Below are 24,955 nucleotides of genomic sequence, written 5' to 3' on the forward strand. Positions count from 1 at the left end.
TGGGATTGAAGCATCAGTCTACCTGCTCCCCTCGTCAGTTGTTGTTCAGTCATTTTTCAGTCATGTGTGACTCTCTGTGACTCCATTTGGAGGTTTGTTGGCAAAGATACTGGCGTGGTTTGCTATTTTTTTCTCTAGCTCATTTTACGGATGAGGAAACTGAGGCAAATAGTTAAGTGACTTGTCCAGGAACACACAGCTAGGAAGTGTCTGAGACTGGATTTGAACTCAGGAAGATAAGTCTTCCTGATTTCAAACATGACACTCCATCCATTGTGCCACCTGGCTGCCCCTACCAGGCTGCCATCAGTCAATATCAGCCTAGAAGGCTGAGTAATATTGTCATCCTAACATCATTTTTATTTTGGAAAAAAAAACCCAATATGTTTATAGGCAATGTGCTCAGCCCTGTTGGTCCAAAATAGTCTCATCCCACAAGAGAAAAAAGCAATATCCCACAAGGAAGGACTAGCAACTCCAAAAGGTGATGGCTTTAGTCTTTGACAGGAGCACGTGGGCAGATAGATAACAAATGATGACCACAGAGGCAGAGTACAGTGACAGTGGCAAGGTGGCTCCAGTATCATGCCAAGAAGCCTGTGGAAGGTAGAGCCAAGTAGCAGCAAGGCAAAGATAGCAAACACAGGTGTGCAAATTAGCAGGCCAACTACTCTATCCCAGGAGAACCCTTCACCTCACAGTATGAGTTTCCTAGCAAACTCCTCCCTTTCTCACAAAGAGAGGAGTCTAGAATATTGTGCCCAGTCTTGTAGTGGTGGTCGGGCTAAAAATGCTTCTACTGTCTGACTGACATTCTGTTCTAATTAAATGCTTTGCTATTTGGCTGAAGGGTCCTGTCTGGTCCACAAACACAAAATGCACTCAGGTCAAACCTAAAAAGTGGTGGGTTTTTTCCCCAGAATTAAGAAGGATATCCATTATAACACCAAATATAATCAGTTATTCTCTAATTTTAGGCGGTTCGTAATTGGTTAAATTTTAGAAACACATAGATTGGTTCTTTCATCCTTTACATAATGCTTTTGGGATAGATTCCTAGTAAAAGACTCTCTTGAGTCAAAAAATACAATCAGTTGAATTTATATATTGTTCTTCAAAATTTCAGAACCATTCTATTGTTCCACTAAAACATATTTGAATATGAGTTTTCCTATCATTCCTGAAACCAGATTTTTTTCCCACTTTTTCGGCCTTTCTAGTAAGGGTAACAAGGTATCTTAAGTTTGTCACAGTTTGCATTTCTCTGATTAGCAGGGAATTTGAGTACCTTTTCATGTGCTTGCTAAGAGCTGTTATTTCGTCTCTTGCAAATTGGCTGCTTATGTGTCCTCTGACCATTATTCCACTGGCGGATAGGGAGGAGACAGCCTTAGGGCTATACATCAGTTCCTTATAAGTCCTAGCTGAAAGGCCCTTTTCTGAGATTTACTGCAAACATTTTCCCTCTTCTGTTTCCTTTAATTTTAATGATACTTCTTTGTATTGTGCAAAATCTTCTCTTTGAAAAAGCAAATGTGTCAATTGTCTCTACGGTGACTTCAATATTTCTCAGAAGATGACAACTCAATAACTTAGACAAAGTTTATTTTTTTCTAGTTTTTTAAAGATTTTATTAGGTCCCTGATCCAGTTAGAGTTTATTGTGGTGTAAGGTGTGGGGTAGAGATTCAAACTCTTTTTTTTCCCATATAGCTCATAGCTTACCCAGTGTTTGTAGCAGCTTTTATAAAGTGAAAATTGATTCCATTCGTAGTGACTTTTTTAAGTGCAGGTTTATCAAACATCAAACTCTGATTGGCATTGAGTTTGATGTGTACACTCTTTATTCTTTTCCACTGACCTAATTCTCTTTTTTTCTTATACCAGTTTCCAAAACACCTAATTCTTTATCATGAATACTAACACTGCTAGCCCCATTTGCTGGCTTTCTTTTGAAAACTTCTCTATATTCTCTTCAGGCAGATTTTTCAGGAGAATTTGGAACTTTATCTAGTTCTATGAAATACCCTGTTGGTGTTCTGTGTAGTAATGCAAGACATCTGTAGGATGGCTTGGAAGGGGTAGACATTTTTCCTGAGTCAGGAGAATGCCTCCATGGGGCTGGCTCTTATTTGATTTCTGTCAAAATCATTCTGAAGTTGCCTTTGTATGGGTCTTTTAGACATCTTCCCATGTTAATGTGCAAATAGTTTATAGATGACATAGGAATGCAGACATCTGCAGGGTTTCCTCATCCTCTAGTACTTTATTAAAAGCATTAGCTCCATGAATTTACTAAGTGTCTTGGTTTTGCCAGGTATACAGTCCTGTCATCTGTAAACAGAGTGATATTAACTTCTTTGTTGCCAGCATCTATTTTTAATATGTCTTTCTCCTGTTTTAGTGCTATTGCAAAGACGTCAAAACCAAGGTAAACGAAGAGTGGCCATGCCCAGTTTGCATCTGGGCTTCTCCGTTTTGGCTCACATTATGGATCCAAGGCTATGGCTTTGCACTGGGTATATTTTGTTGATTTGGATCTGTATTAATGGAATGATTCATCATTACATTTGGATCATTTCCTTGTTTCCATGTGGGCAGGCCTAAACCATTATTTATGGCTATTTTTATAGCATTAAAGAATGTAAACGGAACAAATTTTCTGCATTTCTCATATAACACAGGCTCTGGGGGATACTTTCCAACTCCTACTTATACTGGAATCTTGGGTCCTGAGATGGCAGCTACTATGGTTTTGGTCAGGTCCCAGGGGTAATCAGTAGGGACTGGAGTTACTTTTACAATGTGATCACTCATAAGTTGCCCCTGGTGCTCTTTGCTCTACAATTTTCAGTTCATATCATTTAGGCTCAACTCAGAAATAGAAGACATTTCCTGAGATTGGGCCCAAGCCCTCTTCTCACTCTCCTACCCCAAGACCTTTTCAGGGGCTTGGCTAGAGGTTTCTCTCTCCTTCCAGTCACTTGAATCCCTGAATAATAAACTGCTCTATTTTCTAGATCACCCACAGATTGCAACCAAGATTCCCCACCAATCAGAGGAGACTCTCCGTGCAATGTTACTCCACTTCATCCAGTGGCTCTTCAAAGCATCTAAACTGACTTTTCCAATGTAGTTCAAAGCCTCTAACTAACTGACTGATTGATTCAATGGCAGTTTCTAGACCTTGTTCACACCTGGTGAACAACTGATGTATGTTCTCACTCCAAAAAGGTTTCAGGGCATAGCATCCTGTCACATGCTTTAAGTAGTGTAGGGTAATTGATTATTGACTCAATTGAACTCTACCTTTATACTTTGTCTTACCTATGTCTTCTCTGTGGCACAACACCCATCGTCAATTTTTGTGTAGAGTATTTTCAGTAAAGCAGTATATTTTAGATTCTTTTTCAACTATTATGTGAACCTTTTATGTTTTATTGGGGAGATCAGCCCATACGCACTTACAACTGTAATCTAGTGTAGAATTTTTCTTCAGTCGTAATATCAGAAAGGAATATAAACTTTCCTTTTTTCAAAACATTTCCCCTTACACACATATACACACTAGGCCTCCTGAGTTATTTTTGCACTGTTCCCCTTTGTTTTATTTTAAGTTTTTTATTTTCCCCCAATTACATTTAATAACTATTTTTAAGTCGTTTTTAAAATTTTGAGTTCCAAATTTTCTCCCTTCCTCCTTCCCCATCCCCACCCATTAAGAAGGCAAGCAATTTGGTACAGGTTATACACATGTAGTCATGCAAAACATTTCCAGATTAGTCATCTTGTGAAATAAAATATAGACAAGAAAAAGAAAAGAAAAATAAGGAAAGTAAAAAAGTCTGCTTCAATCTGTATTCAGACACCATCAGTTCTTTCTCTGGGGATGGAGAGTATTTTTCATAATAAGTCCTTCACACTTGTCTCGGATCATAGTATTGTGAAGCATAGTTAGATTATTCCACAGCTGATCACCTTACAATATTGCTGTTACTTTGTACACAGTATGTTTCCCTTTGCATCAGCTCGTGAAAGTCTTTCCAGGTTTTTCTGAGAGCATCCTGCTCAGCATTTCTTATAGCACAATAGTATTTCATCATAATCACATACCACAATTTGCTCAGCCATTCCCTAATTGATGGGTATCCTCTCAATTTTCAATTCTTTGCCACCAGAAAAGAGTTGCTTTCAATATTTCTGTACATATAGGTCCTTTTCCTTTTTGTTTTTTATCTCTTTTGGGATACAGACCTACTAGTGGTATTGCTAAGTCAAAGGGTACATGCAGGGTTTTTTTTAGCCCTTTGGGCTAAATTGATCTACAGAATAGCTGAATCAGTTCACAACTTTACCAACAGTGGATTTAGTGTCCCAATTTTCCCATATCTACTCCAACATTTGGCATTTTCCTTTTCTATCCTATTAGTCAATCCAATAGGTATTAGGTAGTACCTCAGAATTCTTTTAATTTGCATTTCTTCAATCAACAGTGAGCTAGAGTATTTTTTCATATAGTGAGAGATAACTTTGATTACTTCATATCTTTTGATCAATTGGAGAATGGCTCTTATTTTACAAGTTCGACTCACTTCTCTATATGTTTGAGTAAGGAGGACTTTATCAGAGAAACCTGCTTCAAAAATTTTTTCACAGATGCTATTGCTAACTATATCTTTCTCCCATTTATTCTATTCTCTCCTTTCACCCTGTCTCTCCTCAAAAGAATTTTTGCTTCTGACTACCCTCTCCCAATATGTCTTCCCTTCTATCACTTCCCCCTTCTCTTATCCCCTTTCCCCTCCTACTTTCCTGTAGGGTAAGATGGATTTCTTTACCCGAATGAGTGTGTATGCTATTCCCTCATGTTAAGGAAATCAGACTTTTCCCTGTTCTTCCCTTTTGGGATGCTAAGGCTATAGAGTCTCCCCTTTGTTTGAATTGGTGGGAAACCTTTTGCTGTCTTTGTCTTGGAGTATTTCTCAGCTATTTCTCAGCACTGAGGCAATCAGGAGTCACTGACTTGTATATGATGTGATACTGGAAATGGGGAAATTTCACATACCCAGCCTGGGTGAGGTCAGAGCCCTTGGGGCTACAAACAGGATATAATTGAAGGGAACTTGGTGTTTGACTTTTGGGGCATACTCATGGAAGGAGTGTTGAAACTCTGGGCAAGCCATGTAACTGCCCCCCAGCTTTGCTAATCCAGACCCATTGGTTCTTCTCTGGTAACTATGTATTGTAATTTGAATCAGACAAGGTCTGTCTGTTGATGTTTGTAATTTCTGTCTGTATTTGCCTTGAAGTTCAGCGGGCTGATCTTTTCCCCCTGAACTAAGTGATTGATATATGTATGTTTAAATTAAACTGAGATTGTTAACCCCTTAAAGTTGCTTTCCTTAGTAAAGCAGATCAAAAAACCTGTGTTAGAAGCCCTTCGGTATGCTGGGGTTATTGGTCTTATACAGCCACAGGAGCTGCTAGCCGACTTGTTGCTACTCCTCTTTGAGCCAATTCTGGTGAGAATAAGGTTCACTCATTTCCCCTAACATCCCCCCTATTACCCTCCACTATAAAAGCTTTATCTTGCCTCTTTTATGTGAGATAATTTACCCCATTGTACATCTCCCTTTCCCTTTGTCCCGGTAGTTTCTCTCTCTCACCCCTTAATTTTATATATATATATATATATATATATATATATATATATATATATATATATATATATATATATATATATATATATATATATATACACATATATATACACACATATATAAATAGATAGATATAGATATATATTAGATATCCCTTCATATTCAACTCATACCTATGCCATCTGTCTATATATACATCTCCTAACTGCCCTAATAAAGAGAAATTTCTTATGAGTTACAAGTATCATCTTCCCCTGCAGGAATGTAAACAGTTTAACCTTATTAGGTCCCTTGTGATTTCCTTTTTTATGCTTCTCTTGTATTTTAAAGTCAAATTTTCTATTCAGCTCTCCTCTTTTCATCAAGAATGCTTGAAAGTCCTCTATCTCATTGAATATCCATTTTTCCCTGAAGGATTATTCTCAGTTTTGCTCAGTAGGTGATTGTTGGTTGTAATCCTAGCTCCTTTGCCCTCTGGAATATCATATTCCACGCCTACCCAATTCTCCAATTCTTTAATGTAGAAGCTGCTAAATCCTGTGTTATCCTGACTGGCTCCATGATACTTGAATTGTTTCTTTCTGGCTGCTTGCAACATTTTCTCCTTGACCTAGGAACTCTGGAATTTGGCTATGATGTTCCTGGGAGTTCTCATTTCATTTTAGGATCTCTTTCAGCAGGTGATCAGTAGATTCTTTCAATTTCTATTTTACCCTCTGGTTCTAGGAGATCAGGGCAGTTTTCCTTGATAATTTCTTGAAAGACTGTGTGTAAGCTTTTTTTAATCATAGCTTTCAGGCAGCCCAATAATTTTAAAATGATCTCTCCTGGATCTATTTTCCAGGTCAGTTACAATGCCCCGTATTTTTTCATTCTTTTGGTTTTGTTTTACTGTTTCTTGATTTCTCATAAAGTCATTAGCTTCTATTTGCTCAATTCTAATTTTCAAGGAATTATTCTTTTCACTGAGCTTTTGTACATCCTTTACTATTTGGCCATTTCTACTTTTTAGGGAGGTTTTTTTTTTCTTCAGTGAATTTTTGTGCATCTTTTTCCATTTGGCCAATTCTGCTTTTTAGGGCATCCTTCTCCTCACTGGCTTTTTGTACCTCTTTTACCACTTGGCCTAGTTTATTTTTTAAGGTGTTACCAATTCATGTTTTTCTTGGAGGCTTTGGATGTAGGGGCTTTGACTTTGTAATCTTCTTCTTAGAGTGTGGTTTTGATCTTCCCTGTTACCATAATAACTTTCTATGGTCAGAATTTTTTCCTGCTGTTTGCTCATTTTCTCAGCCTATTACTTGACTTTTAACTCTTTGTTAAAGTAGGGCTCTGTTTCCATGGTGGAGGGTGCACTTTTCCAAAATTTAGGGGTTTTGTGCAGCTGTTTTCAGAGATACTTCTAGGGATCTGTACGTTTTCAGCTCTTCCAAGGTAGTATGATCTAAGGAGAGGTGCATTTGCTACTCTCCTGGCCTGTGAGCAACCACAAGCACTCTTTTCTGCCCTGGAATGCTGACGAGGAGCAGCCTACACTGGACTGTGCTCTGCTCTCACCCAGGTGTGGCAGACCTTTCCTGATGACCTTCTAAGTTGTCTTTGGCTGGAAAATTATTTCACCCCATCATTTTGCGGGTTCTGTCACTCCAGGAATTGTTTTATGGCATTATTTAAAGGTGTTTGGAGGAGTTTTAAGGAAAGCTCAGGCAAGTTGCTGCCTTTTCTCTGCCATCCTCCCCTATATTTTTATGAAACACCCTTCTGAAAATTTTAATGACTTAGCCAATATGATACCTAGAGGGTTCACATAATTGGTTAGCAAAGGTTTTATCTTGGGTGTTTTAAATACTTATCTTTTTGGCTGAAAGCCCTATTTGTTGTTCAAAGAATTCCTTGAAGTGGATATGCCTCCATGTAACCTTTTCAAAGTTCTGTATACTTCTCAAATTTCTATCACTTGCCTACATAAAGCCTGCTGAGTTTTGCTGCGTATATAATTCTTGGTTCATGGATCAAGCTTCTTAAATTTTTAATTCTTTCATTCTAATTTCTGCACTCCTCCTCAAAAATTGTGTTGTGATCTGAACTATTCTACCTTGCCAAGTGATTTCTACCCTTTTTTCCTGGCACCCTGTGGCATTTTTTCCCTTATCACTGTCACACTGGAGACTGACTAGGATGTGTCTTGGCATGTTTTTTTTCAGAACTCTATGGATTCTTTGCATTTGTGTTTGACTGGTTATATTTGCCAATCCTCAGAAATATTTTATGACAATTTTATGGCCTAAGGTTCAGTGGGATGTTATAATATGGTTATAACATCAAGGTCTCTTGTTTAGATCTATTACTTAGGTATGATAGGGTTTTTTGCCAACAGTTTGATTAATGCAGTGATTTTTTTTGAAACCTGTATCTTAGCTGTTCAACAGCATGTGCTTCCTGCTGCTCTTCCCTTCTCTACAGTACGGAGTCTGTTATCCAATGCTTCTATGAATTTTGGATGTTTTCTAATGTATTTGGCATTTTAGTCATTTCTCTCATCATTTCCTCCTTTTTGCATATTTTAATTCTTAATTTTCTTCCACTTAATATATCTTTACCTTTTATTTGGTCCTGTGATTTTCTTAGCATTGCTAAGCCCTGTTTATTTTAATTTGCCATTTAGCAATCTGAGGATGTCTTGTAGTATTACCCACGTGGGTCCTTTTTCGAGATCAGTTACTTTTGGTACTCTAGTTGATTCAGTTGCTCTATACTGTTTTTAATTGGGGGGCTGCTAGGTGGCAAAGTGGATGGAGCACTGAGTCTGAAATCAGGAAGCATCATCTTCCTGGGTTCCCATCTCACCTCAGACACGAATCAGCTATGTGTCCCTGGGCAAGACACTTCACCTCAGTTTGCCTCAGTTTCCTCATCTATAAAGTGAGATGGAGAAGGAAATGGCAAACCACTCCAATATCTTTGCCAAGAAAGCCCCAAATGGGGTCATGAAGATTTGGACACAATTGAACAACAATTTTAATTGTGTGAACACTGTTCAATTGTATTTATTTAAAATTTGCTTTATCTTCTTGTGTGTGTGTGGGAGAGAAGAAGAAGAAGAAGAAGAAGGAGAAGGAGAAGGAGAAGGAGAAGGAGAAGGAGAAGGAGAAGGAGAAGGAGAAGGAGAAGAAGGAGAAGAAGGAGAAGAAGGAGAAGAAGGAGAAGAAGGAGAAGAAGGAGAAGAAGGAGAAGAAGGAGAAGAAGGAGAAGGAGAAGAAGGAGAAGAAGGAGAAGAAGGAGAAGGAGAAGAAGGAGAAGAAGGAGAAGGAGAAGAAGGAGAAGGAGAAGGAGAAGAAGGAGAAGGAGAAGGAGAAGGAGAAGGAGAAGGAGAAGGAGAAGGAGAAGGAGAAGGAGAAGGAGAAGGAGAAGGAGAAGGAGAAGGAGAAGGAGAAGGAGAAGGAGAAGGAGAAGGAGAAGGAGAAGGAGAAGGAGAAGGAGAAGGAGAAGGAGAAGGAGAAGGAGAAGGAGAAGGAGAAGGAGAAGGAGAAGAAGAAGAAGAAGAAGAAGAAGAAGAAGAAGAAGAAGATGATGATGATGATGATGATGATGATAGAGGTGGAAGATTAGTGTTTTTCTCCTCTACGGTGTCTCTCTTTTGGTGTGTGTGGGAAGAAGTAAGGAGCCTGGCTTCATCTGATCCTAAAAGTCTCTCTTCTCAACCTTCTAATTGGAATTGTGTCACTGCTTAGCATTGTACCTCTTCCTTCTCACTATTCTGTCTCTCCACCTTAACTTCCTCATCCATATTATTTATAATAACCACTCTAGGCACAAGCCGTCACCTCTGTGTGTGTTTCACATTCAGATGAGCCGTTCTCCCTTCTAGTTCCACTTGACTGTTGGCACTGAAAGGAATCCTTTGCATTTAGACCCATAGAGCATCCATTCTAGTATTAACAAATGCTCCTATATGTTTGAGTTTTTCCATAATTACTCCATAAGCCTCCTAATTCCACTCTTCCCTGATGATACCCCTTGTTCTCTTGTCAAACTTTTCAAATTAAGATGGAAAAGAAAGAGATGGGCAGATTCCTTGATCAGGAGCTCACTACCACTTTGACAGTATTGGCCCTCTATCCGCATAGCAATCCACCCTTCTACATAGTCCATATCACCTAAGACTTTTTCTATCTTTACAGTGTGACAGAATCTGAGAGATAGAAAGGAGCTTCGAGGTCATCTTCTTTCCCCTCTTTCAATTGGCCTATGTCAGAGAAGGGGTCAGGGGGAAGAGGAGTCAGGTCTTTGAAAAACAATGGTATTGATCCAGATGCAACCACATATTAAGTCAAGTATATAAGTAAAGGTTATAGGTGAAGTCTTAAGTATAACAAATACAAAGTAAAAAAGAATGGAGTCTGCCATAAGAGGTGGTCAAGTGGAAAGGGTCTTAGCTCCAGTGCAGAAAAATAAATTTCTACTTTTACTGACAATAGTCAATTAGGCTTAGAACCTCAGTGTTACCTTTACCCCTCGCCTCATACTCACCCCCTCACATCCAATCAGCTGCCAAATCCTTTTGATTCTGCTTCCAAAAATATCTCTTAAATCTATTTCTGGGAAAGTGACCTGGGCAAGTTACCTAACTTCTGTTTGCCTCAGTTTCCTTATCTGTAAAATGGGGGTGATAATATTAGTATCTACCTCCCAAGGTTATTGTGATGATCAAATAAAATAATAAGTGTAAAGTACTTAGGACAGTGCCTGGTAAACATTCTATAAAAGTTATTATTATCACCGTCATTACCCCCACCAATTGATTCCCACTGAAAACATCCTAGTTCAGGCTATTAGTGCTCCTTATCTAGACTATCTGAACGGCCTCCTAACTGAGGTTACTGCTCCTGGTCTCCTGCTTTTTCAATGCCTCCTGCCCTCCACTGTGGAAGTATTTAAAAATATATTTGCTTGAATCATATCACTCCTCTCTGCAGAACCCTGCAGGAACCTTCCTTGTAGACTGAAGTACAAACTCTCCTTCCTAGCATTTAAGGATATAGAAAATAAGGATACAACCTTAATTGCCCAGCTTTATTTGACACTGCTCACATTCTACATTCCAACCTGGCCACATTACTTATTATGAAATCTCTTTCTAAACTTTTCATTCAATTTGTCAAACAGTTATCAAGAGCCTGGCATGTGCTAGGCACTGCTAGGCTGTGGACACAGAAAGACTTGGGAGCTTATATTCCATTAGGCTGATCCAATATATACACAGAGAAGTCATGTGAGAGACATTGGGGTAGAGCAAATAGAGAGATGAACCTATAATCAGTAAGGCCCACGTTCAAATTTTACCTCAGACCACTGTATGCTGCTAGTGAACGAAAGGCATTTATTAAGTGTTTACTATGTGTCAGGCACTATGCTAAGCCCTGGCATACAAATGGATGCAAGCATGCCAGTTCCTGCCCTGCGGGAGCTTAGATCTGCAAAAACTGCAGAATGATGGTCAGGGAGGTCCATATCCTTAAGAAACATATTCTTCTAAAGATAGAGACATCATGTTGTTGGGATGAGAACAAGGAAGAGAGACAAAATGTTCTAGAAAAACTTATTCTTTTAAAATCTCCAGGTGCCAAATGAATGCTTTTAATAACTTATATACTGCAAACCTCACTTGCCAATTCAGGCCATTTCACACTGGGCACCAGAGTAGAGTATTAAAATATAGTCAGAGAGAAAAAAATAATTTGAAAGTTACACTGATCACTCATTAAAGTGCCTATTGTTCTAAATAATGCAAATTCATAGTGCCATTGCTCAGGACAGCTGTCAATCATAACAGTAGGGGATAATTCTGAAATGTACATGGCTAGCATTTTTTTGACCACAATAAGAAGCAATTAGCTCATTTTCTTAAAAAAGCAAAACTAGTTGTTCACTTTTGAACTCAGCATGAAAAAATAAGAAACCAAACTAAATTTTTAATCAAATGTAAAACACAAAGGTAAAAAATGTATTAGAGATCATACATAATAGGAAAAGAGGAGGCAGAAAGACCTATTATTTCAGATGCTGGCATTACAGGTCTATTTTTCTGCCTTTACTCCCAGAGATCTTTAGGTATAGGCCATAAGAGACATTTTATTATTGATCAATATCTTTGACCATTGAAAATGGCCAGCTACCCAAAGGGTATAAAACCAAGCATACCCTTTGACCTAGCAATACCACTAGTAGGTCTATATCCCAAAAGAGATAAAAAACAAAAAGAAAAAGTACAGAAATATGGAAAGCAACCCTTTTCTGTTAGCAAAGAACTGAAAATTGAGAGGATCCGCATCAATTGGGGAATGGCTGAACAAGTCTTGGTACATGATGATGATGGAATGCTATTGTGCTATAAATACTGCTGAGCAGGGCGCTCTCTGAAAAACCTGGAAAGACTTACATGAGCTGATACAAAGTGAAATGTACTGTGTACAAAGTAACAGCAATATTGAGCTATTCTTATCTATTCTCAGGAATACGACAATCAAGACAACTCTGAAAGACTTAAGATGAAAAATGCTATCCATCCCCAGAGAAAAAACTGATGGTGTTTGAATACAGACTGAAGCATACTTTTTAAAAAAAAATGTTTTCTTTTTCTATGTTTTCATTTACAACATGACTAATCTGGAAATGTTTTGCATGAGTACACATTTATAACCTACATCGAATTGCCTTCTCAATGAGGAGGGGTGGAGAGGAAGGAAGGGTGAGAATGTGAAACTCAAAGTTTTGAAAACGACTGTTAAAAATCGTTTTTACATGTAACTGGGGAAAAATAAAATAGTAAATAAAAAAAGAAAACGGCCAGCTATACCCATACTAAGATCTACATAAAGTTACTTCTTTCTGATGTTCAGGTATAATTTAACATGAGCTTCGCGTAGGGACTACTTTTTCCTGAAAAAAAAATCATGTGTTCAGAGGAGGTGGTAAGCCCCAAGGTAATTACATCGTATTTCTAGGCATTGCTCAGTGCTGTTTTTAATCTATATCACTGTCTTGTTGTTGTGATCTCATTAGAAATAAGTAACTATTTGGATGTCTTGTTTTTAATCATGACCAGAGAAACAGAAAACACATGTTTAACATCCTTCTTATTTGTAGGCTTTAATTATTACTTTTTTTGTTTTGGTGAGACTGGGTTTTGCTTAACTCTTTGCTGTGCATTATTATCCATCCTTCTCACTCCCTGGCCCGTACGCTTCCTTTTCTCATCCTTCATGTGCTTGATGATGGCTCTTATGTCATTTTTTGAGGCCAAGTCATCACTGGTTAGTCAGTATATACAAACACTAGCCAGCTTCATCACCCTTTGGGTCACCTGCACCTGTGATACTTTAGAAACTGATATTCCCAAGATTTATTTAGCCTTATAACATCACCAAGAGAATAGTGGTGTTAAAAGGATGGGTAAGAAGCCTGAGATCATCAAAAGGCTGCAGAATTTCCTGAATGTAACTTAGTCTGTTCTATATCTCCTAATCAACAGGGACCTAAGTGATTGTTTAACTGTACCGCCTCTCTAAAATCTGTATTTTGATGGACTAATTCAATGGGCTGCTCCTCCAACTGCATATCAATCTGAGCAACATGCCTTTTTCATCCACTTTGTTTCTCCACTATGTATAGTTAGGGCCCAACTGTTAGGCCACTCTCTTTAAAATAAATATGAACGATGATGACAAAAAGGACATGTATGTCTGGCTCAATGAAAAGAGTAAATGAAAGGCAGGAGCTAATAACTGGCATTATGTCTTTTAAAAAAGAATACAGAGATGTCTGGAAAAAAGTTAAACTTATATGGAACAGGTGGTGAATTGGATGTTTTGATTACTGTGTACCATAGACAGATCACCAGTTCTCAAGAATTCAATTAAGCACAGGTAACACTAAACCATACTTAATTTTATCTTACTCTGATGATTCAGAAGGCATATCAACTATCACAGTACTAGCACGACACGGAGGTTCATAAAGAAATACCAATGATAAATGCTGGATAGCAGATGTCACTGTATTCCAGAAGGCTCTTTTAAACTATATCACAGTAAAATCCTACAAATGCTCCTTTGTTTATTATACAGAAGTCTTTCTGTCTCTCTCATATTCAACCTCTCCCTCACTACTGTTTCTCTACTGCCTTCAAATATGCTTCTCTCCCTTATTATTTAAAAAAAAACAACCAAAAAACTCATTGGGTCCCACAATACCCTCAAGATATCATCCTATTCCTTGATTAGTTTGCTCTCTAAACTCCTAGAAAAAGTTATCTACCTTGTTGCCTCCACTTTTCTTTTCTTTCACTCCTCAGCTCTTTGCAGCCTAGCTTCTTTCTGATGTCATCTTTTAATGGAAACTAACTGGCTCTCCCCAAAGTAGTCACTGATTCTTGATCCTTATCTGATGGGCTTTTTTCAGTCCTCATTCTTCATTCTTCTTGACTCTCTTGCAGTATTGAATAATGCTGATCACATTCTTCTCCCAGATACTAGCACTCTTCTGTATTTTTATGACATTTCTTTTCTGATTTTCCTTCCACCTGTCTGACCACTCCTAAGTTTCCTTTGCTGGATCATCATACCTAACTATGAATATTCACCTTCAGGGCTCAGTCCTGGGCCCTCTTTTCTTTGGCTTTATATACCCTCTCTAGTACACATCATCATCTACTATGGGTTTAATGATCAAATATATATAAATTATTTACATATCTAAATACCCAATTTCATTTTCTCTCTACAGCATTAATCCAGCATCACAAATTATGTATTGGATAACTGAGACTAGATGTCCCAGAGGAATCACTAATTCAACATACTCAAAACAAAACTCATTAATCCCCACCTCCACCCACCAATCAGCCCTTCTACCAAATTTCTTTCTGCCCAAGAAACTACCATTCTTCCTGTTTCCCAGGTCTGTGAATTTGGTGGCACACTCAACTCCTTCATCTACCAAAACTGCATATCCAGTGTTTGGCTAAATCTTGCCATTTATACACCCAAAGCCCATCTTACATCTGACCTTTTCTCTGTACCCACAGAGTCACCACTTTAGTGAGAACTCTTGTCACCTTTCACCTAGCCTATTACAAAAACATTGTCCTCAGCCTTCCTTACCTCAAATCTACCCCCTATCCAGCTGTACTTCCTCCTCAACTGACTCTGCCTCCCAGAATCCCTAGCTTCAGGTAACACAAAGCTCAAGAACCTTCTACACAAAACCTTTTCTAACCTCCCCCAAATTGCTGGTGTGGTCCCTCCTCCTTACCTTGTATATATTCTCGAGACACTTAAAGATTTACGTGTTGCCTCCTTCAACAGAATATGTAAGAGCTCCTTGAGAATAGGGAACTTTTCTTTTTTGCCTTTCTATCTCCAACACCTAGCACACTGCATGGCACATAGTAGGGGGTAGGACAGAAGGGTTGGATCTAGAATATCACTGGAAGGGGAAATGCCCAGATGAAGAAACTCCTACTACTAATGCAATTTGGCAGCTGCTTCACAACTAACTCATGGTCTAAGAGAGTTAGCTAGAGTATGGAGAGGATAAGTGATTGGCTCAGAGTCAGGGCAGGCCAGTTTGGTTTTCCCAAACAGACTGTGAAACATAATTTATGAGATAAGAACTCTACAAGGATGGGAGAACATCACCAAGAAAATACTGATGGTTTGGTCATCCCAACCACCATAATAGACTGGGAGGTTAAGGAAGAAGCATGTTTCCTGGAGACCATACTTTAGAAAGAACATTAAATAAGGTATAGGGTGTCTGGAGGAGGGCAACCCTGAAAGTGAAGGACCTTGAGTTCATGTCACAAGTACTAGATGAAGGGCCTGGAAAAGCCAAGGTTCAGAAGGGACAAGAGTGTTGATTTCAAACACTTTGAAAGGCTGTCTTGGAGAGGGAAGAGGAGATTCATTCTGTTTGGTCACAAAGGGAAGAACTTGAAGTAATGGGTGGAAGATGTAAAGATAGAAATAAAGGCTTGATGTCAGGAAACATTATTTAATTAGAGCTATCCCAAAGCGGAATGGGCAAGATGATAAATGGTCAGGGATATTCAAGATGAGATTCTTTGGGAGTATGGACTATATGGCTGCTGGGGACCCTTTCAACTCTGCACTTCTGTTATTCTGTGAACACAGTGGCATGCACGTGTGTGTGTGTGTGTGTGTGTGTGTGCGTGTGTGTGTATTCAGTGGATATACACACACATCCCTTGTTTTGAGGAGATAAACACACATATATTTACACACACAGAGTTGTAATCTCAAGCTAGTAAGGGCATAATTAAAGTGTTATAGGGTTACATTTCATCAGATGATAGATTCAGGTAGCAACGTTATCAACCTGGAATCTAGAAATAATTATTTTTGGGAAGCTATATCCAGACTTAGATGAATAATTCATAGGTACTCATGGACTCTTTAACCAAGGATGTTCCAGATTAGAGAATTTCCTGGGCTTGGACATGAGAAAGTTTGTATTTTAGGTAAGATCACTGAGTAACACCCAAAGTGTCTCAAATGCACAATTACATGCACATTTTCCTCTTATATGAATTAACAAAGTTTGTTGAGTTTTACTAAGCTTATTCTTCCAAGTATACAAACGACTCTCTATGAAGTGCAGGGACACTTTCAGAATACTGGGAAACCATTGCCTCTGTAAAGCATTGGGAGTCTTCTAAGAGCCTGGACTAGTTAATATCTCTTCAAAAGACACTGAGTTAAGGAGGGAAGATGGAGCAAGGATGAGAGGGACCAAATGACAACCCAGGCATGATTTTCTGACCTGATTTTGCTAAGTGACACAAGCTAAATATTTTACTGATCTGATATTTTTCTAGATCTCAGAAGATAATATTTGAAACCATCTTTAAAAACTCTGAAAAAATGTAACAATCGAGTTTGAGCTTATTTATTAACTTGCCTGAAGTCAAACTCCAACAATTCATCATGGCATGGTGTTTTGGGGGGCTACGTCGGCAAGGCATAAGCACATTCTATGCGGCTGGGATGCTTCCAGGATCAGCCTAGCAAGACATGTTGCCCTGTCCAGCCTGTTCCAGTTTGGAGAAGCTCCTGGTCACAGGAAGCACTGAAGCCTGTTGGCCAAGCTGTGTTGTCACCAGAGGGCTCTTGCAAGAACTGAGCTACTATGAACTGAACGCTAGGTAGCACCTCTTCGGTGGGGGGAATTTACTTGCTCAGCTGCCTTAAACATAATGAAAACACTATTTCTAAGACCCTTTTCAATAAACAAAGGAATGCTAAAAAAAACTCACTAATGACATTAATAGCAATCAAGAAACTGCATAAGGACAATTACTCAACAAATACGTACTGAGCATGTAGGTAAAATACTGTTCAACTTGGTGGACCAGTGCTGGACATGAAGTCAGGAAGACCCAAGTTCAAATCTAGCCTCAGACATTTACTAGTTGTGTGACCCTAAGCAAGTAATTTAACCTCTGTCAGCCTCAGTTTCCTCATCTGGAAAATGAAGATTAATAATAGCTAAAATGAGGATAACAATAACTACCTGTTAGGGTTGTTAGGATAAAAACGAGATGCTTGTAAAGCACTTTGGAAACCTTAGAGTGCTGTATAAATGCTAGCTATCATCATCATCATTATTACTGTTTGTATTTTTATTAAAAATGAAAACAGAGAAAAGAAGAATCTGAATATTTAAAAGAGGCAAAATCATATTTTCCACAATTGATTTTGATCCATAAAAGCTACTAAAGTATAATACTTTTCTTGAACACTCTCCCCACAGCTAAAATTAATTTTAATGCCGAAGCAAGATATTGCATGGTAGTGAAACACGTAAGGTTCACTGCCAATGAATATTGCATTCCCAAAATCTCAAAAGAAAAAGAAAGACTATTTGTGCAGTCAATCACCTGAAATGATAGACTAACAGAAGCATAGAGGAGAATTGTATGTGTATAGGGCACATGCATTCCAGTTTGGGCCCCACCCTCAGTCACATATTTAATGGAAATATGTTCTTAATGGATGGTGCCTACCTCAAGATATAATGGAAAGGATGGAGAAGCTAGGTAGCAAAAGTCAAATACCTAACACTGAATAAAGAAACAAATATTCCCAATTTCTTCCATTAAACATTACTCTGATTTCAGGAACCCTCGGCTTTGGTAATATTTCAAAATCCTTATGAGATGAAGACGATCAAATGTGAATTGCTTCTAATTTTACCCACATTTGATGACTTCCAATTGGGCCATCATTAAGAGGCTGCTCCCCCATCCATCGAATGAGCTCTCTTGTTGCGAGGATAGATTTGGTTTTCCAGGACAACATCTCCCAAGACGACGTTCTCTGGGCAGGCTCTTCTCTCAGCATTCCTGGCATTTTATTGTTTCCATCTACACTCCAATATGTTTTTAGTGCTAATCACCCTATGAACCAACACACTGGACACCAAGAAAATGCTACCTTCTGGAATTTCAAGTCTTCTATTTTTGGGGATCTTGTCACTCATGGGGAAGATGTAAGCTCCACTGTAAGCTCCATATTATTCTTTTACTTATAATTAACTTATTAATAAACAAATATTTATTAAGCATCAACTCTGGACCAGGCACAGAGGCATGAGTAAAAAGAGTAAAATGATCCCTATTCATAAGCAGCTTACATTCTCATAGACTTATAGTTCATATAGCCTTATTTCAAAAGGCTAAGAGACCTTGTAATCTATTTTCTTACCCTAACAGGGGAAAGAACCTGCATCAAAACCTACCTCAGGGAATATGACCGTGTCAAGTCAAGGTTTCTTTTACAAATGTCTGGCTGACTGTAGGAAGCCTGCCAGCTTGGGGCTCTCTGGATGTTTGATTAACAGCTATTTAGAAGAGATCAGTTCCTCTTTTCCATTTTGTTGACACAACCTACCCGGGGTGCTAAGTTCGACTATTAGCTTGGTCACTTCAAGGTGGCTCCAGCATTTAAAAACTATTTCCTGTAAAAGGAAGGGATGGTGCCTGTAATTATTAAACATGAATTCAATTAAAAAATAAAAAGATAAAGAAGGCAAGAAGGAAGAAAGTGGGTCTCAGTGAGAAGGCAGTTGAGAGTAAAAGAAAAACTAAATTAGAAAAAGCTCTTGAAGCGGCCTTTTTTCTCTTCTCCTTCAGGCTGTTTCTGTCTATCTTTTTTTGACTCAGTGACTATCCTTGGGAATGCTAATTAAGTAAAGACCACAGAAAGTTTTCCCTCCAATGCACATAATGGACACAGGTGGAGAGGGAGCACACAGTGAAAAACCTGGCACCTTAGAACATTCCACGGGGAGGGAGGGTTTCTAACAATGGTGGTCCACATTTCAGGAAGAAGTCAGATAACTTACATAGAGACAAAAGCAGTTAGGGAAGAAATGGCACTATGTCCTAGAGCTCTTCATTACCTTTGTGATATTCCACCAATTTGATGGTATTGCCTTCCTAATTGTATGAAAACACTTATTCTTCTCAGCATTGGCTGATGTTCATAGCTATAAACTAAATTTTGATGATTCAAAGCCCACTTCCAAAGAGATGATCTTAATTATGTGTATTTACTTGGCAGCTAGGTGGTTCAGGGGTTAGAGTGCGGGTCCTAGTGCACGGAAGGTCTGAGTTCAGATTTGGCCTCAGAAACGGTCTACTGTGTGACCCTGGGCAAGTCATTTAACCTCTGTTTGCCTCAGTTTCCTAAACTGAAAAAAGGGAATAATAACAGCACCTACTTTTCAAGGTTATTGTGAGAATCAAATGAAACAACATTTGCAAACTGTATGTTAATTAGCACAGTGTCTGACACACAGTAGGCACCTTAGAAATGTTAGCTATCATTATTATTATTCACACCATTTCAACCATAGGTGAAGCCTTTATCAGAGTTCTTTACAGTTTTTTAATTGGGCTCTCTACTTTTAATTCTCTCCCTTTAGCCTATCCTAAATGATTTTCCTAAAGCACAGGTTATGACCATGTCACTCACCTACTCAACAAACTTCAGTGGCTCCTTATTGCTTCCCTTGACTTCAGAAAATCTACACTTTCCTAGGTCACCATCTACTTCTCAAATCATAGATTTGCTCTTTCTTACCTGCATCCCAAACCCTTAAGATGGGATGTCATGCCCAAGTTTGTGTCGTGGACCCTTGAGTTCTTCTCTCTTCCCCCATGGAATTTCCATTCACTGCTATATCTTCAACTGCCATAACCAACCTTCTATCTCCTTACTTTCGGTGAGTGGTACCACCATTCACTCAGTCTTTGGTGTTCAAACCACAGGGCTTATTTTCAATCTCTTGGCTCTCTCATTGATCACATTTTAACAGTTGTACAATTCACATTATCCTATATCTATAGCATCTTCCACACGTTTTCTTTCATCTTTATTTCTCCTGCTGCTGTCAAAGAACAGACTCTCATTCCCACTCACCTGGATTCCGTCAATAGCCTCCTAATAGGATGTTTCTCTTCCCCAAGATAATATCTTAGACCCCAGCTGACCATATCCTATTATTGCTGCCAATTACTTCTGTTGCCAAGGATAATACAACTTTCCTCCCATTCCCCCTCAACTGTGAAAAGATCTTTGGAGACTCAATGTCATTTCCATGGTTCAATTCAACATCAGATTCTCATTTTATGCTACGCAAGAAACATTCATAAATCATGAACTTTCAATGTATTCGATGAAAGAAGATTGTAGATATTAATTTTTTAGTTAAGTTACATTAAAATATTATGCTGTGTAAGAATCTAGACCATTAAAGAAACAATTCATCCATTTTATATCGGATTTCAAAAAAATCATCTCCAGTGTATAGCTAAAGTTGAAGCTAATTCATTTAGGGCCTCATTATATATTCACCCAGCAAACAATTTTATCCATGTCATATTCATAAGACTCCCTGTCATTGCCTGTTACAGCAATAGAACACGAAATCAATGCAATCAATAGGCTCCATCCATTAGAAGAGTTCTGGTGGAAAGTTTGGACAAACAAAACATGCAGGGCTATGGAACATACTGGCCACCTGTTACTCACCAGGAACAAGGTGCGGAAGCTGCTGAGGTCACCGAAGAACTCATCGATTGCCACTGTTTTGGTGTCAAAAACGAAGTACTCGCCAAGATTGTCATAGAGTTTCGTCATGTTGTTGTGCATGGTGAACAACTTTTCATACTGGTCTCTGGCACTTTTTGCAAAGCTGTAGGTTTGTGTTAAGGAAGAAAACTCAATGCCATATCCAAAGGAATTTTTTTTACAAGGGAAGATGGATGCTATCATTTCTACAGAGCATTTCTATAACGTAGAAATGTCAGGAAATTTATTTCGGGAATGTCTAATCAATCTGAATTCAACAGTACTGTAAGTATTTAATGCAATAGCATTTACATGAAAGCAACCCCCCTCCCCCACCACCACTAAAAAGTCACAAAGGGGCTTAGAAAAAGAACATGAGAGATGACACAGTGCATACAACTATAGGAAGAGAGAGGGAAGGGACCTTAGCAGTACTGTCATCTCACTTATCCTCTACAATGTACTTAAATTAATGTAGACTAGAATTAACATAGCTTATTGGGGGTGGAGGGAGGCAGAGGGCTACCACATCCCCACTACTGATTCACTGAGCTTGCCATCAACTAAAACCACCAAGGTAATTTATTTATTTTTTATATAACTTTCTATCGAGCTCCATTTCCTCCATCATGCATTTGGGAAGCTCATTTTTTGAGCCTAAGTGCAGGACTTGATGTTTACAACCCTTGATTTTAACCTTATGAGGTCTAACCCAAACCTTTTTAGATTCTGTTCAAACCTTTTTTAGGTTCTGATTCTGTCATCTACTGTATAAGTTAGCCTCTCCAGTTTTATCATTTACATTGAGAAAGCTCTGTACATTTTGCTATCTCTGGCTATTCAGCATATCACTGGCCTGAAACAGCAGACAATGGATCCCATCATCATGCCCCTGCCTCCCTACTACTGCTGAACCATCACCATGGCTTCAGATATAGGTGTGCACAGGGTAAAAGAAATTTACTTTGGATAAATTGACACTTGCAAAAAAATCTCCCAGTAAGGAGTGTTTCCTTGTCACTTGAAGACCAACCTATCTGGAGATTCAGAGAGGACCATCACTTGAGTGGCCACCATATTCCTTGAGGTCCATGTGTAAAGAAACTAAGATTCTGCATCTGACAAGTAGGTTGGATTTGGGGGGATTTGAAGCGTGTTCATGTTTCAAAGATCTTTTCATCACATTCAAGACTTGGCAAAATTACAAAAATATTAATTGTTTCTCAGCATAGTCCAAAAAAACTCCAAAGTGCAACAACCAAACCACTTTTTTTTCCTAGTCTCTTTTCATGAAATAATACAGAAAATAAGAAATCAGTCATACCAGGGACTTACCAGGCAAAACAAGGTCATTTACTTGTAATCTGTTTACAATGCAAGGTATTAAACTGTTTGCATATTTCTAAAAGCTCAACATCTGTACTCCACAGTGAAAAAGCCAATGATAATAAAAAGGCCAAGACTTCAAGGTCTCCATTTAACAGAACACAATTTTTCACCCGCTAACACTGTCCTTGAAGCCGTGTACAATTCATGAGAACGGAAAGTGTTCAATGAAATCCTAACGGACTCTGAGTACATGCACCAACAGCAAGGGCAAATCTGGAAAATTCTGGAAATGGTTTAGCTTAGAACGAGAAACCTGAGAACACTCATCTCCCAGACCTTCTTTTATCTTCCATGTGACTATTTTATAGATAAAAGATGCCACAACTGGAAAGCGCCACTAAGTCCCATTTATTAGAGGACTTGAGGTGAAAAGCATCTGGGTAATATCATCATCCTCATGTGTTCATTTATTCTTCCAGGCATTCACTAAGTGTCAGCTACTTGCAGGCTGCTAAGCTGTGGGAGAAATGATGAAATGGTCACTGCCCTACAAAAAGTAGACAATCTAGTATGGGCAAGTGGGAAGAACTTAATTAAAAAATAACTATTTAAAGGATTTTTCCTTGTTCTATTAAAAATAAATTCATAAATTCACTTGACAGCCTGAAATTTACTGTAAAACCCTATAAAATTAAAAAGAAATTTTTTTTATCATAGATCCTTAATGGAAAACAAAACACATCATTTTAAAACTGTGACAATGTGAACTTAAAAAAAAAATCTAAGGTATAAGGACTCAAGAATTAACTTGGAGTAGTGGTCCATCCATGCTGGAAAACGATTTGGAACTATGTCCAAAGGGCTAACTGTGCATACCTTCTAGCAATACCACTGCTAGGTCTGTTTCCCAAAGAGATCAAAGACAAAGGAAAATAACCTATATGTACAAAAATGTTTATATCAGCTCCTTTTGTGGTGGCAAAGAATTGGAAATCAAAGAGATGTTTATCAGCTGAGGAACAGCTGAACAAGTTATGCCATATCATCATGATACAGTACTACTGTGCTTTAAGAAATGATAATGGGGGTAATTTAAGAAAAACATGACAAGACCTGTATGAACTGACGCAGAGTGAAGTGAAAAAAACCAGGAGGTTACTGTGCACAGCAATCACAATGTTGTCAAGATAATCAACTGTCAAAGACTTGGCTACTCTGATCAATACAGTGATCCAAGACAATTCCAAAGGCCTCATGGTGAGAAATGCCACCCATCTCCAGAGACAGAACTGACAAACACTGAGTGCAAATTGAAGTACAGTTTCTCCATTCTCTTTATTTTTTTTTTATTTTGGTGTTTTTTCCAATATGGCTAATATGGTAATTTTTTTGATTATTTATTCATTCATTTATTAATTTATTTAATATTTTTTAGTTTTCAGCATTGATTTTCACAGGAGTTTGAATTACAAATTTTCTCCCCATTTCTACCCTCCTGCCCACTCCAAGATGGCACATATTCTGGTTGCCCGTTCCCCAGTCAGCCCTCCTTTTTGTCACCCCACTGCCCCCCATCCCTGTTTCCCTTACTTTCTTGTAGGGCAAGATAGATTTCTATGCCCCATTGTCTGGATACATTATTTCCTAGTTCAATGAAAAAACTTTTTTTTTTGAACATCTGTTTTTAAAACTTTGAGTTCAAAATTCTCTTCCCTCTTCCCTCCCAACCTACCCTCCCTAAGAAGGCAAGCAATTCCACACAGGCCACATGCGTATCATCATTCTGTAAAACCCTTCCACAATACTCATGTTGAGAAAGACTATATTTTGCTCCTTCCTGTCCTATCCCCCTTTATTCAATTTTCTCCCCAGACCCTGTTGCTTTTCGAAAGTGTTTGTTTTTGATTACCTCCTCTCCCTATCTGCCCTCCCTTCCATCATCCCCCCTTTTTTATCTTCTTCCTTCTTCTTTCCTGTGGAGTAAGATACCCAATTGAGTGTGTATGTTATTCCCTCCTCAGGTCAAATCTGATGAGAGCAAGATTCACTCATTTCCCCTCACCTGCCCCCTCTTCCTTTCCAATGAACTGCTTTTTCTTGCCACTTTTATGCGAGAAAATTTACCCCATTCTATCTCTCCCTTTCTCCCTCTCTCAATATATTCCTCTCTCATCTCTTAATTTGATTTTGTTTTTTTAGATATCATCCCTTCATATTCAACTCACCCTGTGCCCTCCGTCTATATATGTATGTATGTATGTATGTATGTATGTATGTATATTCCCTTTAGCTACCCTAGTACTGAGGTCTCATGTATTATACACATCTTCTTTCCATGTAGGAATGTAAACAAAACAGTTCAACTTTAGTAAGTCCCTTATGATTTCTCTTTCTTGTTTACCTTTTCATGCTTCTCTTGAGTCCTGTGTTTGAAAGTCAAATTTTCTATTCAGCTCTAGTCTTTTCATTGAGCTTGAAAGTCCTCTATTTTACTGAAAATCCATATTTTGCTTTGGAGCATGATACTCAGTTTTGCTGGGTAGGTGATTCTTGGTTTTAATCCTAGCTCCATTGACCTCCGGAATATCATATTCCAAGCCCTTTGATCCCTTAATGTAGAAGCTGCCAGATCTTGTATTATTCTGATTATGTTTCCGCAATACTCAAATTGTTTCTTTCTGGCTGCTTGCAATATTTTCTCCTTGATCTGGGAGCTCTGGAATTTGGCGACAATATTCTTAGGAGTTTTCTTTTTGCAGCCTTTTTCAGGAGGCGATCTGTGGATTCTTTCAATTTCTATTTTACCCTCTGG

General features: G+C 38.4%; 1 protein-coding gene across 3 annotated transcripts in view; it reads right to left on the reverse strand.

Annotated features, from left to right (window-relative positions):
- DIAPH2 (diaphanous related formin 2) overlaps positions 1-24,955 on the reverse strand; it is an 856,474-nt gene that overhangs the window by 224,871 nt on the left and 606,648 nt on the right. For all 3 annotated transcript variants that reach the window (XM_036740329.1, XM_036740331.1, XM_036740330.1), the window contains one exon: positions 20,776-20,940. In XM_036740329.1, the coding sequence (XP_036596224.1) occupies positions 20,776-20,940 (165 nt within the window). The remainder of the gene's footprint in view (positions 1-20,775; positions 20,941-24,955) is intronic.

Source organism: Trichosurus vulpecula, chromosome X, assembly GCF_011100635.1.
Source record: "Trichosurus vulpecula isolate mTriVul1 chromosome X, mTriVul1.pri, whole genome shotgun sequence".
Lineage (NCBI taxonomy): Eukaryota > Metazoa > Chordata > Mammalia > Diprotodontia > Phalangeridae > Trichosurus > Trichosurus vulpecula.